General features: G+C 34.0%; 1 protein-coding gene across 1 annotated transcript; it reads left to right on the top strand.

The window, feature by feature from the left end:
- The first annotated feature begins 236 nt into the window (after nt 1-236).
- Nucleotides 237-14,251, top strand: LOC130657378 (carbohydrate sulfotransferase 1-like). Its single transcript, XM_057460362.1, has 2 exons — nt 237-1,148; nt 11,819-14,251. Exon 2 carries the CDS (start codon nt 11,857-11,859, stop codon nt 13,141-13,143), a length of 1,287 nt encoding a protein of 428 aa, XP_057316345.1. The 5' UTR covers nt 237-1,148; nt 11,819-11,856; the 3' UTR covers nt 13,144-14,251.
- The last annotated feature ends 6,074 nt before the right edge of the window (nt 14,252-20,325 follow it).

Below are 20,325 nucleotides of genomic sequence, written 5' to 3'. Positions count from 1 at the left end.
TGTTGGGGCGCATATTCACTTTCGTGCCACTCATGAGGGACGGTTATTTGAGGAACTTTACCATATTTGCATTAACGGAAAAAGAAGGAAAAATATAAATTACTTAAAGTTTGAGTTTTTGCGTTTTTCTGAAAAATAGTCCCACAAACCAATTTGCTTGTATTGTTTAAATCATCTCTAAAAAACCGTCAACTTCCAGCATTGTTTTATGAGCGCATTTAAAAAAAATGCGCTTATTTGAGTAAAAAGAGTATGTTTTATGGGCTTTCATGAATTTCTTTATTTTATGACGTCATGGATGTTTTTGTCATGTTATGGGATGTTTTTGTCCTAACTGCATCCCAATGAGATAACAAATATTTTTTTGCTAAGTGACAATACCAAGTAAGCTAAAGTGCTTTTGGAGAAAAGATGCTTTTCAGGGATTTACAGAGCCTAACCCATTCCATAATTGGGCTAATTATCCAGTACTTGAAAGTATACGTTAAATCTTGGAGAAAAGGTTGCCACGCCTCCTTAAAACTCCTCAATTCTCCTCAATTTTACAAAGGCTTTTTAAAACTCCTTAAATCTCCTTTTAAAGTAGATTTCTAACTGCCTTCTTATTAATTCTCCTTTTACAAAACTATATTGTTTGTCATACGCTTTTATTTTCAATGTTGCAGAAATAATCTTTACTTGCGTTACTTTGAACATTTCAAATATTCTCAATTTGTTTTGGAAAATATAAAAATATTGTCACAAAAGCTTTAAACTTTTCATTGAAAGTTATTAAATCTGTTAAAAAGATTACCTCTGCTCAGAACTAAAGCAGAGCTTCTTCAACAGCTTTTTCTATCACTTTGCGCATAATTTTAATAAAACTAATTCGTTTGAGATAATCAAAAAAATGTCAAACAGCGAAAGAAATTCTGTTTTTATTTACGATACATGCATGGATGAACTTTCAATATGAGGTTATTAAGTTTACACAGCGTGTTAATGAATTTGGTATAAACACAAATTGAAGTTTAATTAAGCATGCAGAAGAAGAAAATAAACGTTAATGAACGCTATCGTTGCGCATGATATATGAAAATTAATGTTCACTAATTGATATAAACGAAACTAATTGAATTTAGTAGCTGTGCGCCGATTTTCTCAACGCAGTAAGAATATTTTTTTTATAAAGATTTTTGTCATGATTTTCGTAGTGTTTTTTTATATCAAGGCAATTTTGATATTATGGATTTAATACTTTTTGTCGTTCTGTTTTGTTTTTTTATTTGTTTGTTTCTTTGTTTCGTTAGTTTATGTCTTACAGTAATGTGTTTGTCAGGCAAAACGCTTTTGAAACTTCTTTAGGCTGCCTGTGTACACGAAGCACTGAAAATTTCATCTAAGGAATGCAGTGATGCTCGTTTTTCCTTAATTTTTGGATTGACATTTTTAAGGGTTGCGTACTATATACTCGCTATTTACCGAGTTGGCTATGCATCCTCAAAACTCTCTATTAGTCTGTAAAAATAGCAATATTTGGGGCTTTTTTCAGGTATCGTGTAATTTGGTTACTCAAAACTTCTTTTAAAAACGTTGCTAATTTAACAGTGATCAGTGAACGCATTATACAGAAATATACGCCTTGTTTATAATTGCAACAATTCCAACTTAATTACTTTTTTTTTTGTAATTTTGTTTCCCGAAAAAGGGTATACTTTGTCATTTCCCACAAAAATCAAAATTACCGGTTGTAATAAAGTAGAGACGTGAAAAACCTAAACGACCTTTAAACACAATCGTGGACAAAAAATAATAAAACCGAACAGCTAATTTTGAATTTACCACATTGGTTGTTTCTATATTAGGATCGTACATTTTGTACTTGTCAAAGTTTACAGCGGAATTACAACTTCGGATCTTATGTTATTTTGTTAAATCCATACACTTGAAACATGTTATTTACTGCTGACGCCAACGCGACCATTTTTTAAAGACCTTTGTGGGCCGAGACGTTAATTATTTCCCTGTGCGGGCGCGCTAACGAATATTGCGAATTTAACACCCAGTCTACCTGGCTTACCAGCTGCAGAGTAGCGACCATTTCACCGGTTTTGTCTGTCTTTAAAAATGACAAAAAATGCGTCTTTTCATTAATTTCGTCCATGATTGTAAAACGTTTTATTACAGGGCAAATAAATACAAACACTCCTTCTTTCTTATCTGCTCAGTTCCTTATACCATTCTTATTACTTTTTAGGTAGTATATAAGTTACGTTAATTCGTGCAATTTTCGCGCGGGTTTACACTTCGCGCACTCCTTTCAGGCGATATAAGAACGAACACCCAAATGTATTGAACACCTTTTAAAATAAGGTGTATGAAATTTTAACTTTTTTTATGAACGGATCGTTTTGCATGGTTGATTGGCTCTCAAAAGCTTCATAATTTTTAGGTTTTCGCTAAACAATAATAAGCAATGGGGAAGAGAACAACATCAATAACACGTTCATTTTATGCACGCCCTTCTTCCGCTCTACCATATTACTTCTTTCTACTTCCGGTTCACTGGATACATAACACCCTCCCCACTTTATCTAATCTTTAATTCCATAAAGTTTTACTGGCTGTCTTATGCGTCTATCTTGCGTGGTGGTATGCGATTTCTGATCCCCACAATATCTTAAATAATGGGATTGACAATTTGATTGTGTAAGTTTAAATCCCATGATATATCCTCATTTGCTTAGCGTAATAATATGTTTTTACGATTTAATACGAAGAGGTAGATGTGTTTTTTTTTAATTTCTTGCCCATCAAAAATTACGTACGTTCGATCGGAGGTTTTAATTTTCCAGCACCGGAAATCCATTTTGTTTATTTCGACAGTTTCTAACGTGTTTTCGGTAATTTCATTTTATTTAAAATTGCATTGTAATTTTGCATTTGTTAATTTCATCCCCTCTCGGCTATTTGTACGAATTTCTTTCGCCTCGTTTGAACATGGTTGATTAGTTGAAGATCCAATGTGTTTAATGCCATTCATTGTCATAAACTCCTGAAATTTCGTAGATGTTAAAGCAGTAATCCAAATTAAGAAAGCCTTCCCTTAAAACAGCTACCGCATACACTGTATTGGTGTTTTTAACTATATCTACTTCGATCCATTTGTTGTGACTATCTACAAGGATAATGTAGTCCTTCCTATAAAACCATAAAAATCGACATGGACCCAGTCAAATAGATTGGTTGGCCAATTCCATGGGTGTATATGCGCTTTTGCTGGTTCCTTTGTGATTGTGCACTCAGTGCAGTTTCTCCTCTACGCATTGTATTTTACTTAGTTCTTCACTGTACGATTCCAGGATGACTGCTGTGAAGCTATCTCATTATCTGCAATCAGTATTGTACCATATGATAACGCGCAGTCCCCATAATAACAATTGTCTTCAATTGATATTTTTTTCGTTTTTCGTAATTAATGTTCTAATTCTAGGTTATTTTCTTTTTTATTATCAGGCCATGTTCCATTTTGGTAGCACTCCAAAACGAGTTTTAAATTCTGTTATATTTTGATTAATGTTGATATTTAATTTTATGATTAATTTTTGGGTGAAAAAAAGGACCACGAAATTTTAATCTTAGAGAAACGCCCGGTGTCGCATTACAAAAAGACAAAATATGCGTATTATTAATTACGGTGCACTGCCCAAACCTTTTAGGCAGCCTTTACATAGAGCTGGCATGGACATGGTGACAGGGCAAACCCCCTTCCCCCTACACCTTATTGCCTTGGATAATTGCCCCTATTTGCGTCCCAATTTTTCTGACCAAAATTTTTAATGATTTTGTATTCAAATTTTATGGAGCCTGAGGAAAAAATCTTCTTAACTCGAGCTAGTATTTCATTTTTGTCTAAGTTCAAATTAACGAGAGCTTCTCGTAAGTCGAACATTCGTTAAGTTGAACTGTTTTCTCTGGTCTCTTGGAGGTTCGAGTTACCGGGAGTTAACTGTACCCGCTTTTGCATTACACCTTTGTATGATACCTTATGTTGCTTTCGTACCACTACAAGATGCTGAAAATGCATATATTTGAGCCAACACATTGATTATAAGTAGATAGAGGGATAGGTACTTTGGAGATGCTGATAAAGTTTTCGACAATCCAAGGATACATACATTGGCCGCTATTGTACCAATGTACGAGTAACGCCTCGACCTCGTTTGCCATAGGACTCTTTTACACAACAGATAGTGAGTTACCTCGCACGTAAGTTCTTAAACGTGTTGCTGGTCAATATTGTGGATTTATGGTTTCAACGTTATTTTTGTTAGATGAAAAACCGCTTTCTTTTATTTGAAACTTTATTTTTGGGTATTCTTTTCTTGCGAATTATGCGAAACATTTCAGCTGAGTCAGCAAAATATCTCCGAAGTTTAATCTCTCGCTACGCTGTTTCTTGTTTATAAGAATTAAATAATTCGACCAAAACCTTATGACTCTTAATGATTCGTCAAAAATGAGCCTACATATTATTAAGTGATTGTTAAAGACCCGCAAAATTTTGTAAAGGAAACGTGAAAAAATTCGTTTTGAACAGCTTGAACAATAATTAATTTTTGCTAGAAAAAAGAGCTTATTGGATTGTATATTAAACGACGCACCCTTCAACCATGTCGATGTCATCCTATCCAATATAGTCCTCCGTATCATCATCGAAGGGTTAAAAGCATGGCAAAATTATCAACAAGAGCGTCTCTTTACATACTTTAAGCCTCATGGTGATTCTTTAAGATATCCCTAAATTTTAAGCCTTGATATTCTTATAAAAAGAATTCTTATAAAAAAGAAACAGTGTATTGGGGATAAAATTACCGGGAATATATTTTTATGTTTTAAGAAATTACAAAAAACTTGATTAGGCATCTTTTTCCTAAAATAATAATTACTTCCTTTACACTTTATCAAGACGTGAAAAAAATTCGGGTGTCAGTTTGTGGGATTATCCAAGGGCAAAGCTTCCCAAATGTAAGTTATCTGGGACGGGGAGAATACTTATTACAATGGAAAGCGGAAATTTAGCGGGGTAATTATCCAAGGGGGTTTGTCCTAGGTGGAAATTTTTCAGGAGGGCAATTATGCAAGGAGGGGGGAGTTATGCAAAGTGAGAATCTTCCAGGAAGAAAATTATGCAGGGGGAGGGTGGTTAGCTTCCTGGTAAATAGCCCCTTAGTAGCTTATCACCCCCCTTCCTCCCTTAAGGCCGTGTAAAACTCACCATTACTGATCATATGCTTGTCACTGTCTGCTCATCGGAATTACACTTTGATTGAGAATTTGTCGAGTTCGAACTTTGCGTTTAAAAATAATTAAGGTACACACAATTGAATTGAACAAATTTAATAAAAAAAAACTGACACACGATCAAATTGGATTCGACAAAGAAGAATCAGGTACTTCGTTTACTAACTTGTAGCAACCACAAATGAAAGATTTCTGTTCATTTCAAAAACAAAAAACACGCTTTGGTAGTTTATGTTTGTAACAACTGAAATTAGCTATTGTTATATTGTTCAAAGCTGATCACCACCTCTTCTCACGTTTGTGTCAGATTTGAAATTGCCTGAAAGCCACTCTTCTTCATTTCACCATTGACATCGTGCACACTCCTCACCTTTTGTGTATGAGATAAACTGTCCCATTCGGTCCTTTCAACAGATCTCCGATACTCTTTTATCCACAGCGACAGACTTGGATTTGCTATTGATACTTCTAGAACAATAGCGTACCATGGTTAACTTTGCCAACTTGGTGTCAATACTAACATGGTAACTTTCTTTCTTTGCAATGATGCTATCATGGGGAATGGTGGAAACGCGTATGGAAATAGGCTTGACTGTGATTTTTTAATTGTCACTTCCTGCATGCCGAAGCCATAACTAACAAAGCAGAAAGCTATATAGAGGAAAAAACCAATTTATAGGGACAGTAAAAGCCTGAAGATCTTATTCGATGGGAAAACTACTACACGGTAGACAGTTCCACAGACAAACAGTGTGAGAGAAAATCATTGATGAGTAAAAAATTTCTTATGACGATTAGGAACCGTGAAAAGATAGATGTTGGACGAGAGTCGAATGTACTGTATTCCATCAATTCTGTTGCTTCCAACATCAAATCTCCAGGATATGAAAATTAGAACCTAGTGAGACGATCCCAAATTATACAGATATATTTCTGGTACAATATTTGCAAAAATGCGTCAAATTCGATCAGTCACAAAAATTCATTCTACGAAATTTTCAATACTTTTAAATCGTAAAAAATATTTTCTTTCACACTTTCACAAAAATAAATAAAAAAAATTCGTCCATTATGAGTCAACGCAAAAATTTAGTCCTTAAAATAATACCTTTTAGGTCTTGATTGCAAAAATTTATGGTTTTAAGGTATTAAGTGGCTCAAAATATACTCTGCAGCAATTGTGATCTTTTGTTGAATAGATACTACCCAGTAATCATGTTTAGTGTTTTACTTTCATTGGTTTCTCACTGAATATGACCAGGTAGACCATCTATCAAGATGATCTATCAAGAGATTTTTGTCCATTACTATTTTAGTACTGACAGGTCTTTAACCACTAGCTCTTGTGTTTGCTACACTTATTCACCATTACTCCCATGATGCTCTATCCGTTTTACCACTACTTGTGTTGCGAATGAAAATTGTCAAGTCTGTGAATAATACATCCAGGTATCTCAGTCGCCCAATACTCCTCTATCCGATTTACTGGTTGTATTAATAACCTTAATAAAAATTGGGACATTAATAGCGTGTGTTCAGAAACACAATCACCCTGATATTTGTGTGGAATTTACATACGTTTTGCTAATATTAGTTAAACCCGGACCAAAGCATATGCAAAGGAACCTGTACAAGTGTCTTTGCGCAATTATTCTTACCTCTTTCTCTTCTCATCATTATTTTGTTTTATCAGCAGTAATCTCCCTTTAGCTGGCAATTTCTCTCAGAAGTTGTTTAATTACTGGCTTCATACTAGTTACTCTACAGTTCGTTAAAGTTAGCTACAGTTTTTTGGCGCTAGATGATACTACAAAACCATTTCTCTGGCACTTTTTTTTTTGATGTATTTCTGAAAATGTCTTCAGTTCGTTCCTAAACATGCGTTTTTTTCACTGGCCCTGACTTTGAGTACATCACGTTAAGACAGTATTGTGAACTTATCGCGTTCGGTGTTAAGAGAATTTTTTCGCTATTTTATAGTAAAAAAAATAAATAAACAATTTTGCTATCTCGCATACTATTACCAGTAAAAAATGTGTTATTTTAAGAGGAGATAAAAAAGATTATTGCCTGATCATTGCCTAGCGCACTTTTTTTTTCCTTTTTAAGTTGAAAGATGAACTAAAGCTGTGGCGGGTCGCGCTTGTGCAGCTTAAATATTTAGCTAGAATAAAGCTGGGATATTCAGTTTTTTTGATTCAGTTTCTCCTCCTCCAAAAACCTTACAAAACTCTTCGATATAATGAACTCTCAGTTTAGGAACCTTTTTGCAACAATAAGCTGCGTAACCTATTGTTTGTGTTACTAAAGTCATGAAAAAAATAAGGAATGATGGGGATCGAATAAAGACCACGTGATTTAAAACAATAGATGTGACCAATCAGCTAGTGTGGCTAGTATTTGAAGAAAAATCACCCGCGACCCAGTGTTTCTCTGCCGGCCTCTTTTCTTGATCGCATTATTGTTTGATGGGAATGGATAACGCTGGTTTTTCTCGGTGAATTCTACGCAAATCTCGAAGTATACTCGATCACCCAGTATAGCAACATTTTTTCTTGCGATTTAAGGCTATTTAATGATGCACATATTTTTCCATTAAAATTCTATTTTTGTTTGTTAACGCGGTTTTTCAAAATTCGCGTTAATTTAATGACCGTTATTTAAATGCAGTGTTAATTTAAAAACTGTTAATTTTATGACTCGTTAATTAAAATAATGTTAATTTACTGACCTTTTTACAATATATAAAAGCCTAAAAAGCATAAAAAATACAATTTTTCTTTTCCACTATTTCCTCCTCATTGGACGATCGCTGACGGTGTTCTCTTTTTCAGCGATCTTTTTTAAAATAACTTTTGTATCATCTTCATACTCTGATTCAAGTGGAAAATTAACTGAAAGCACTTCTTCTTCCAAAATTTTTAAATTTTTAGCATTGTTTTTCCTAACAACGAAAATTTTCATTTCGATTTCCAAACCGCCTTGTAATACAGGAGACCGCTTCACTAACGTGGTTTCGACTGTTTCCGTCATTTTTGCATCGTGTGATATCGCATATTTTTAAATTCGCGTTAATTAAATGCATTTTTGAAAACAACCTTGCTCAAACGCGTATTTAAATGCCTTTTTCAAAATAATATCATTGAACCGTGTTAATTTCATGACCGTTAATTTAATTCGCGTTAATTTCATGACTCGTTAATTTCATGGAATAAGGTATTCATACCACGTCATTATTATAAAGCGTGTTTTATGACTCCTAAGGTATTAAAGGTTGACAATTTTGATGAAAGTAGCAGACATTTAAACTTGCTCATTTAAACATATGTAAGTTATTGATTCAAAACTTGCTACTCAGAGCTTCAAAATTTCGGTGTTTCGAAGGAGGGAAAATACAATTTTTCGTATCCTATACAATTGTAACCACCTCCTCGAATGGTGGTGCATGTATATTTTAAAATATATGAATATATATATGAAAATAAATCTACGCTGACCTTTAACACCGACCCGTCGTTTAATGGATCCCCGGTGTGACAGCTTTATATTTGTCGAGCCGTTGCTTAGAAATCTGTTAATATCAGGGCATTTAATTAACAAATGAAAATTCTCACAAATGTTTTGATAGACTATGGAGGTATTTTTACCTCCGCGGATAGACATAATTCGCGAGGATTTATCATTTTATTACACTGCCATGGTAAAATCAATTATTCTGAACATAAAATAACATTTTGTCAGAGGAATTTTACAAAATTATATTTCAGCTGTTGCCGCCAAATCGCAAAAGTAATTTTTTGCAAATCAAGCAACCCACGAAGATATATTTTAACTAATAATTTGGAAAGTTAAGTAACTGAGACCTACCCTAAATAATTTAACAAGCAACATACAGAACAGAAAAGAATAAAGAGACGGGCATTTTCTAATTAATAAAAACATTGAAGCGCAAAACCTAATTTAAACATTTCACTTAAACAAAATTTAAATATTTTGCTTGACAATTTTCTAGCAACTGAGGCTTGAATAAAAAAATGAAGCCAAAAAAGTTGGTACATCAAGGTTTTGCATCATTATGTATGGATCTTGAATTTTAGATTATGAAAATATGGAGTAAAATGTGCGGAGAAAAAAGCCATTACTGTTCTGAGCCGAAAAATGCCCTATTTTAGTTAAACATATCTATCTATAGCATATTCAGAACCAGTTTTAGAATGTTGTCAATAAAAGGGGTCTTTCTTGAAGAAAAGCCTCTTGAGAAGCAATTTTTTAAATTTTTATAACTCATAAAATTACAACTGCAATCCTTAATATTTAAAGCTATCTTCTTTAACTTACCCACTCTTCTATATTCTCCTAGTATCCACCAAGCATTTTATCGAGCTTGTATGTATGTATTTGCTGGTATGCCATTTTTTTTGCTATAAAACGAATTGGATTTGGCAAGAGGAAATACTCAACCACATAAAGTCTCTCTTTTATGCATTTGCAGCAACGAAGGACTATTTGCTTTTGGGATGTTCCAGAAAATAAACGTTTACATCTCTTTATAAACTTAATATTACACAACAGGGAGAAAAACATCACATGACCCAATTCTTATATAGCTCCAACAATTTTTATTTTCAACGACAAAGAAGATCAATGAGTAGAGGGTCGTTTTCTATCGTGCTGGGTGAAACAGTATTATTTTGGTTACAAATTAAATCTTTCTTCTACTTTCAACAAAATATTACAGTATAAAGCCAAAACAATCTATATTATAATACCCGTATACGTCTGCCCGTCCGTCCGTCTGTCTGTCACGCAAAATGGTAGCTTAGCTGCGACGGGAGAACCCGTGGATTTTTACCGAAATACCGAATATGCTGAGCGTGGTGGGTATGAACATCTACAATAATAAGTGTAAGAGAAGATGATAAAAAGAGATAAATGGTAACACCCTAAAATAGGATTTAGAATATTTTTTATTGAAAATTTCAATAATACTAAAGTTTAAGCCCTACTGGAGCAGTATTTTAGGAGTTATTGTGGAAAAGGGGCAGGGGGGTGGAGGGGGGATTACCACACCCCTGCCCCACTTAAACAAGTTTACACAAATTTAAGTTTATCAGAGGCAATAACGAAAAGAAGAGGTAAAGAAATAGAACTGGTATAACCAGTACTATAGTCTATTTCTACAATTTGTGTCATTTTTTATGTTCTTAATTTGTAGGGTATTGGTCAATTTTGCTACTATTTTCGCAACTTAAGTTTACTTACATAAGCTTTTTTCGTACATAGGGGATGTTTAGCTGGCCCAGTTAACCGAGCTGACTGACTTGCGGGCATGTTTTTAGTTTGTATTATGCGCACAAAATCTATCTCGATTAGGTTTGCTGTCTTTGAACAATAAAAACAAAAACGAATGGAGAAAAAAAAACACATTTTGATTAGGCGGGTTGACTCGATAAAATGTGTTTACATTAACCCCGCCGTGCCAGTCTCGCCGTATTCAACCGAAATCTCAATGAACTGAGCCTACTCGCTTTTCACATAAAAAAAGTTTATTAATAACAAAGGTTTATTGGAGTAGGTGAGATCGCCGATAGCTTAGCCAACCTGGACCAACTCACCTTATATAAAAACTCAAATATTAGCTCAAGCGCAAGCACCAAGCATTTATATTTTTTTAACCGTAAATCTGTTTTTAACAATTTTCGAAATGACATGTATATTCTACAGACTAGATCAGTTTCGCTTCATAACTGGGACTGAACTGAATTAACACTGATTTATGGTATTTTTCATGGAGACATTTTAGAAAACTCGGAGAGAGGAAATGTAAGAAATTTTTGCAATATTTTCACAAAATTTCTATAAAAAGGTTTTAGAGGTAAAATCATTTTTTGGATTTGTCGTTTAGCATTGTGTCTATGGGACGAATTTCTGTAACAATATAAACACTTAATTTAATTTTTATTCATATTGTCCTAAAAAAAATGATTAGCTACCGATAAAAACTGGCACAGTTGGACAAAATATAATTTTAGTTCGATTGATGTTGATCTCTTCGCACTTGAGCCGCCATTATGGAGTGACCAATATTTTTCCCATATCAAGCAAGATTGTCTGTTTACAAGCTTACTGTCATTGTCTTAAAAAGAATAATTTTGAGAATGTTGAAAGACTTGAACTCGATTGCTGAAACGCATTGTTGTTGTTTTTAGATGTTTTTTTGCGATGCGATGTTTTCTTTATGATGATTTGTTGTTTTTATAAGTAAAGCCCTGTGTAAAGTGTCGCACAGAGTCCAAAAATTAATAAGTGGGAAAGAATCTATAGGGGGGTGTATGGTATCTATAAAATCGACATTTAAATTAAGATTTCACACCCTACAAAAAAGGGAATCCCCTCTCACTCTTTTACTGAGGAATAAATAACACGTTGGAAAATGACCTAAAAAGGCTTAAGACTTAGCCTCACACGGGTTTTTAGGCCTAAATTTACTTGTAAATGCTGTGAAACATTATCTTTCTTATTTTTATATTTTTAGATACCGAATAATGAATATAAAAAAATAAGAATTATAGCATGATTTGTATATATTCATCGAATGAGAAGAAACCACATAAAGCTTCACATTCTTCTTCTATACTCCTCACAGTATGTGTCGTTGCTATCTTCTTTGTGTACATCTTCAAAAGGGAGACTTCGGAGTTGTTGACATGTTTCGCCCGACCAGAGTTATGTATATATACAACGCATGACGAAACAGAGGAAGAAAACAGTTTTTCAGAAAATGTATTTTTACAAACGTTTCCTAAAATAGCGAACGAAGACAAGAGGAGTAAGATATTAATCTATTCCCACGCTAGATCAGGATCGTCTTTTTTAGGCGAAATCTTCAATCGACACAAAAATGTATTTTACACCTACGAACCGCTGCATGCGTTAAATATTTTTGCAAAAGCAAATGTGTTCCCAGCCTACGAATATCAGCGTAAGGCTGTTGACACACTTGATGATTTATTTAACTGTGATTACAGTAATCAGGATAAATACTTAAATTTCATTTCATACCCAGAACTCAGCAATCCGCATTTTCGTTTGATGAGTAAAGTTTTATCTTCGCCGCCATTATGTGACCGCGTGGTAGCACAAAATATTACGGAAGCCGAATATCGTAAACATTGTAAATTGTTAGTTCCATACGTGGTCGAAAACTTTTGTAAACAGAAAAACCATGTCGTTATTAAAGAACTTGTTCACCGAATTCCTTCTGGAAGTTTGTCTGGCTTATCGAGACTGTTACTGGAGAGTTCATTCAAGGCTATATATTTAACTCGAGATCCCAGAGCAATCATATGGTCCCTGGCTAAAATCGGATGGATTGGTAAGCACGATGGTAGTTTTGCTGTATCTGTAAAAGCTGCAGTGAAGAAAGTTTGCCAAATTTTTGTAAATAATCACGCCTCTTTAACACAACTTACTCCAGTCACTCACAAGAAATTAACAGTACTGCGCTATGAGGACTTGGTTAGCCAACCTGTTGACGTGGTAACAAAACTATTTGACTTCTCACAACTGGAACTGAATGCAGATACAATTGACTGGGTGGTCGAGAATACACATGGACAACTAGACAGCGACAATACTAAAGAAAGTTTCTCAGTTTTATTGAGAAATGTGTCGTATTCGTTGAATTCGTGGAGAAAACATCTCTCCTTCGCAGAAATCTCTCTCGTACAAAGGGAATGTGGAGACACTATGAGGAAATTTGGTTATGTCCTGTTCTCTTCACCTGCTGAAGTTCAATATATGCATTTACCAGCTTTTACCAATGATATACCCCTTACAAATATTATCATGATAAAATAGATGAAAATGGAACTGCGGCCATTCCCTAAAGTTTAAATCTTATTCTTTTAAATCAATTGGTGGCGTTGAGTTTTCTCTTTAATTCACCCTTAAGTCACGCTAACAATTCTTTGTATCCACACAATGTATTTAATGGTAAAATTGTAAATTATGAGTTGTCAATCTGGCGCACCTCTAAGGGCTTCTCAACGCCTATGATATTCTGACATGATTGCCAGAGTTGCCACTTTAGAATAGACGTAGAAGAGCCCTGGGAAATGTATTGTTGGACCTGAGGTGTTCAGGTTATAGCTAATTACTGGCAACTTCATTTAATTTTAAACTGCTGGAACCATCAGGTTTTTTATTATAATCTCATTACATTATATTGTCTCTCGTCATCGCTATGAGCGAGGGATAGGGGGTGCGCTTTTAGTATGAACTGACCCATTTGTAAAGTGGAAACTAGCCCTAATACGGACAGTCAAAATGAATAAAATAATCAAATAAAGGCTGCCAGTTCCGTAAAGTTCCATTTTCAACTATTTTGACCTACAAACTTTGAGGGTATTTTTAACGAATATTGCCCTTGTTTTTTATGTCGCGTACATGAAGAACAAAACCACTCATAACAACAACAAAAACAAAAACAACGAGTAGAAAGGAAAACTATGTTTCGAGCACTCCTAAATACTTTATTTGTACAGACTTAAGGGGGTATTATCATTTGCGAAGCAAAAAAAAATTTAAATCGCGCGTTTAATTTTTGTATAATAGTAATGCTAATGTATTTCGCGCGTCTTAATTTTTCGTGTAATAAAGGGCATTATAAATTAATAAGAAACTTTGGTACAGACAAGGTAGGGACGATGTTCTAATGCACTGAACTGAAAAGCCATTTTCTTACCCACATTCAATCAAAAACTTAATCCTGTAAAACGTATGTTGAGAAATTTCGTTTGTTTTTTTAATTAGTTGTTTTTGTTGTTGTTGTTCACGCGCGCACTACGTAAGCGTACAAAACAACACACGTCACTAAATATCTGAATGTTCTTATTCTTGAACACCTTTTTAAAAGGTTTAAAAATGTATATAGATTACTGCATATTTTTTATTAAAGAAAACACGATACATGTCTTTGTCTTTGCCCTAGGGATGAGGTTGCCCTTTAGTGCTGTGAATCAGCACTAAAAGGCATCCTCATCCCCAGGGCTTTCCCACGCCTGTCATGTTCTGACAGGAGCGTTCCTTTTCAAATATTATAGGCGCAGAAGAGAATAGGAATGAGGTTGTACTAGAGGGATATATATGAGATAATAGCTAAAAATGGGTAAATCTGCACATCAACTTTAGCAGAAAGTTATGTCGCAAGAAGGACGCACATGGATTTTGTCTCCTTGCCTTACCTACGGCATGTGCTAAGATGTTGGTCGAGTTCAACCCAGTGCATCTTCTTTTCTAACATCGGACGGCGATACGAACATAGAAAAGAGACAACAGGCGCAGGGAACGAGGTTGGATGGAGTTATTGTTCGGCAAGCAAAAAGAGGATCAAGCCCCACTCGAATAATCAAATGGGAGCTAATGTGCAGATTTATCGCATAAAAATAGGTTCCAATGAAAGCTAAAATAAGAAGGTTTATGCTATTGATTATCTTTAGAGACTTTAAAATAATTTATCGAAAAAAAAATTTGTCGTCCCAAATTTTTGACTACTCTATTTTGAAATTGTTGTGTACCTGTTTTAACTCATTATAACCTTATACACCTTGATCGGTAAATTTTATGGAGAGGGACACATATTTTGAGGTTAAGGGTAAGTATGGCTGTTTTAACTTTAGAAAAAGATGCGCTTGGGACAAGAATGCTAAAATGAACTGAAGCAGGTCCTCGTCCACAGGATCTCTTGGCCAAATAAAAGGCAAATTGCCCTGGGAACAAGGTTGGATAAAGCGAGCACTGAGGACAGTAAAGAAAATGTTTTTGGATTATAAAGGAAATTTTTATGTAGTGAAAGCATATACAAAACTTAAGCTACAATAGTCGCCGTTTTTTTGAACACCAGTCACGAATATACCGTTCTCAAAGTTTTTGTACTTCCCTTAGATTCTGCTAGAATAGATACCAGTTGACACGAATACCATTATAAGTCGTATTCGTTATTTCGAACATTTCTTTTTTCATTACTTCAGAGAGATGTTATCAGATAAAGCCAAAAAATATTGTGTTTTCTTTCCAGCCTCAAAATTGTTATTAATGAATGAGAAATTTATCTATTTATCTAATTTATCAGAAAATTGAAAGGTCCCTAAGTTAGGTTCCGTACTTTACTCGCTGAATATATTAAAAATTATGTTAAACCTTTACGATATTTCATCTTCAAATCCCGAAAATTAGTCGAACTTTCAATGCCCCCCTTCAATTAGAAGGTTCGCGGTAAGCGGCGACTACTGTGTTAAAAAAACGCGACTATGAAGTAAAGTAACCAACACCCGACAACATTGTTGTTGTTTTTTGTTACATATAAAAATACCATTTACAGAATGGCATTTATATTACTACACAAAAATTGAGAAATAATAAAAGTCTTCTGTAGAGTATGAAGTATGAAGTTTACTTTAATCTCACATCAATTCGAACTTGAACTTTTGTGTAAAAGAATCGACAGGTCCTGGAGACGAGTTGGACTACACTACTAATACCGCTGTGTTCTTTATACATGTAGCATGTCATATAGTTGTTTCGTCTTCAAACCCCTTCTCTGACCAATGGATTTTGCTCTTCTCACTAAAACCAAACAAAAAAAAGTTTTGTGTTACGTATTTCGTTCCTAGCCTTATCAAAATATAGTACACAACAAAACATACACCATTTTCAGATGTTGTCGATAGAATTCATGCCAAGGAAGAAGTATTCCGGAAAATAATAAGAATGACTGGCTACAATAAATAGTCGGCTAATTCGTAGGAATCAGAATTTTAGAGGTGGTGTTTGTGTGGGGAGATGGATGGGGAAGAACCTTTTGCAAAATAAACTGTTTGCCGTTGCAGCCATCAGAACTAACTGTATTGTACATTTGTATTGGAATGAATATTTTCATTTTTGTGTAAAGATATAACTTATCTTTTATAACAGAATAGGGTACGAAATTTGTTTGGTTTCTTTCCGAAACATATGAACATCAACCTGAAGCCTGTCAACGCCTGGAAACTTTACAAGATACTAGTTGGTGGCCAGTGGAATAATGTACGCGTACGCACGTCCTTTTTACGCCGCATTGCATTGGTCTCGACGGGCATTATAAAAATCTATAAAAGCAGACCCAGAAACGCTTTTGAAACCTTTCTTGCTGAGCAAACAAACATGCGCTAATAAGAAATTTTTACGTTTTTTTAAAAAGGATACGAATTTAAAACAAATAAGTACTCGTTGATGAAGAATTGGACTTCAAGTTTCACAATAACATCTTCTGCAACAGTCAAATTACGGACGTCAGCGTTTTCGTTCAAAGCATATGGCTTGTTATTAACTGCTGTTACGATTAGACTTTAAGAGGAATATGCGAAAAATCTAATCTAGAATCTTATGTTTAACATGAACGTGTGGTTTAATCTCTTTGCTGAGGCTTTTAGATGTCGTGGCTGGAGAGAGAACTTTCTGCGAGAAATACTTACGTTTTATCAATTTTAAGTAATACCGACATGACAATGACACCAACAAGGACAAATATCTGCAGCATGAAAGTTGCCAACAACACAAGTGCTCCAGTTATATCTAAAAGTAAAAGCACTAAAGTTCAAACCAGCCGCCATTTTGATTTTCCTTTGTTTGTTTTTTTTGTCTCCACGGTGATTTCAACAACCTTATTCCGAGTATTTTTTGTCGTTTTGTGGTACGTGGTTGGCGCAGATTCTCTTATGATGAAGCTAACACGTTTCCAGTCAATCTTTCTTCCCGATCAAAATATTAGTCACGCGTACTAAGAACTTCCTAATATTCATTTGGTTATTTGGTTATAAGTCTCATGTAATTCTATTTAAAATTTCTATAGAAGTGGTCAAGAAAAACCAATCTCGTTCCCAGGGCTTCTTTTTCTCTTTCTGATATGTGGCTGGCGCGAAAGAAGTTCTTTTGCGTCAGCACGCATATCAGAAAGGGAAAAAGAAGCCCTGGGGACGAGATTGAAGAAAAACTTGTTATTTTGGAGGAACAAGATTTCAATCGAGAAAAGAGTTTGGTTTACCTCTGCTGTCCTGTGAAAACAAAATCGTAACAGTTTCGTTTACATGCATCGTCAAGTTTGTCGGTGCCGTCAAATTTGCCATCTGAACTTTTGATCTCCCGTTTCATTTACAATTAATGCTCTTCTTCCTTCTGGAGTAGGCCTGCTGAAAAATCTTCAACTTATGTTCTTATGCATTTCAATTAAAAAAAATCATCACTAATTTTTATTAAATTTTTACTCAATTTTTGTTTTTTATTTATTTGTGAATTAAAATTTTATATTTATTATTACACATAATAATACATTAAGAAAATTAGAAGTCAATTATTTATAATGTAAAATAAAAAATCTACTTTGACTTTCTTGTTTGGGGTGCAACTTCCTTCCTAGGACCTTCTTCATTTTTTTCTGCTGTCCTCATCATTTAAGATGCGAGAAAAAAGTATTGAGGAAAAATCTGATTTTGCTGATGATTTTAGTGGTTAGTCTAAAATAAATAAGATTAAAAATTTTTTTCATTACTATTATTGTTTTATTATTATTATTATTATTTGCTGCTTTTAAAGGTTTGTAACTTTACCGTCATTGTGGTTCTAGAAGTGACGAAGATAATTTTTCGTTAAAACAAGTCTGTAAAAAACACCGGGATGAGTGACTAATGTTTTTTGCCGAGAAAAACTTTTGACCGACTTTTTTTGCGATCAATTATTTATATTGACTTTAATTTTCGCCCACTTTTCTTTTGCTTTTTTTGTTGATGTTTTCTTTGTGCATTAAGAATCAAAATAACGGAAAAGTAAGAGAATACATTTCTTTGCATGTATTTTTAATTTTTTAAAAAACTAACAGGAATTTAAATTTTAAAAAGTTTCCTCAGATTTTGTATGGTCTAGCATTTATCAGTCAGTCCTGAAAGAGACACAACGCGATAATTCTCTATTCAAAACCACATTATTCAAACAAACAATGCGGAGGAGGCGCGTCACTGGGTTTCAGTTCTTTTTGCGTGTTTCTCGCGACCGATTCTTTCAGTACAGAATCCCGACAATTTCACTTTGTTTGTCGAAACTGCAATAATATAAGTTATTTACAAGTAAATGTTTTTCATATGAGCAAATCAATTTCCAGTCTCAGATTTGTAGGGAAAACTCAAGCTAGATCTAAATGTGGACACGTTTTTCATATAAGCAACGTTTTAAAAGCAATGACACACACACAAATCGAAGTTGACAAAAAAACTTTTCAAAAACTCATGCAATTCAAAAACATTGGTTCTTGGTTTAACGTTTTTACTATTTCGCTTTCGAGGATAGCAGCTGTTACTTTCCAACTCCTAACTATTTAAGCTAACTTACTACATTCGACTAAGTGATTTCTACGTCATTAACAAGTTTTTTTTACTCAAATTCTTTTTAGTAAATTTGCCTTCGGGGGATTATGACGCCTTAGCAACTGAGCCATTACGCCTTGAGTAACAACGTTTAATTCGACGGTTTTAATATTAATCTTTTGTAAAGCCGGTTGGCGAATTATGCCGCCAAACGCAAAGTAATTTTTCGAAGCCAAATACTTTTAGAATTTATTTTAATGATGTGTAATTTACATGCGAGATAGTTTATGCAACTCTTGCGTCTTATTTATTCTTGCAGCATAAAGTCTACACTCACATAAACAAGAATTCAGAAATAATTTGTGTTTATCATATGTTGAACCACTTAAACATTCACTAAGTACTGCCACTGGTGACAATATTTAATAAAATACGTGCAATGAATTGCGAGAAAAAAGGGTTAGTATCTCTAAAATAGTAGCCGTTTCGGAATAAACGGCTTGATGACGTCATCAAAAAAATCTTTAAACCCTAATATCTCTACAACCATTTGTCAAAAGAACATGATCCTATACATTTTCTTGATCATCGTTTCAAGATCTGTGCGATGAAGGTAACAGGTATGTAAATTTCTGAAAATTTTTTTTTGCGTTTTAACGGGCCATTGCTGACGTCAGCAAAATTTTTAAACCCTTTTATGTCCTTTGTCGTTCGTAGAAAAGTTATGATCCTATATATTATTTTGATCAGCGTTTCAACCTCTACACGTTCAATGAATAAACTAAATTTAGCCAATTTTTTTTGGATTTGCAATGCTGACGTCAGCAAACCAACTTTTTCAATGTCCTATTGTCTAAGTGGATTTTTTCACGGGTCTTTATCGACTAGTTGAGAATAATGAGGATAGCATTTGTCAAAAAAGTTAAGTTAAGTTACATCCTAGAGAAGAATTTACATAAAATGTAAAAAGTAATTTTTCCATTGTTACTGTTTTTAACACTACAGATTGTGTGATTCAGTGTTGATGTCGTTTTAAATAACCTAAACCTAAAACCTAAACTTAAATCAATGTTTACATCTGTTACCTTGCCGTTTGAAATATATTCGATTCTTAAATTCGAAAACGCTGCATTGTCATCTTCTTTGATTTTATGCCTGATTTTCTTGATTATAAGTTTGGGTTTGTTCTTTTAATATTTTGGATTGAAATATTTCGGTAGATATACAATATACCAAATGATTCAAGTTTTTATATTTCTCTTTTATGTGTTTTTAACTATTAATTTCTTATATTTTAAGTATAACTTTGGACTGAATAGCTGATTTTGTATGACATAACGAGAAATGTTGGATTTTTTTTAATGTTTGGTATCCCTTTTTTCCCTGGTTACTTCTGGAATGGCAAAGCAAGTATATAGTTTTAGCGTATTTCGCTTTTTACGTAACAGTTGTTAGACGCCTTAGATATTTTTTGACATTTACCATTTTTATTTTATAATTTTTTTTTGTTGCACATGCTTATATTTTTAGATGTTTTGTTTCAGCGGTTATAAACATAGAATAATGCAGATTGTGAGCAACCTCGATACTCTTTTTGCCATCCCGTTATAAAAGAGACAAAGAGCCCGGGGTCGAGGATGAATTGTGC

This window comes from Hydractinia symbiolongicarpus, chromosome 9 (assembly GCF_029227915.1).
Source record: "Hydractinia symbiolongicarpus strain clone_291-10 chromosome 9, HSymV2.1, whole genome shotgun sequence".
In the NCBI taxonomy this organism is placed as follows: domain Eukaryota; kingdom Metazoa; phylum Cnidaria; class Hydrozoa; order Anthoathecata; family Hydractiniidae; genus Hydractinia; species Hydractinia symbiolongicarpus.
The sequence above is the reverse complement of the archived record's forward strand: the minus strand, read 5'-3'. Positions and strand labels throughout refer to the sequence as shown.

What these genes read in the sequence shown, in the direction of transcription:
- LOC130657378 (XM_057460362.1), top strand. Translation starts at nt 11,857, where the DNA reads ATGATTTGTATATATTCATCGAATGAGAAGAAACCACATAAAGCTTCA.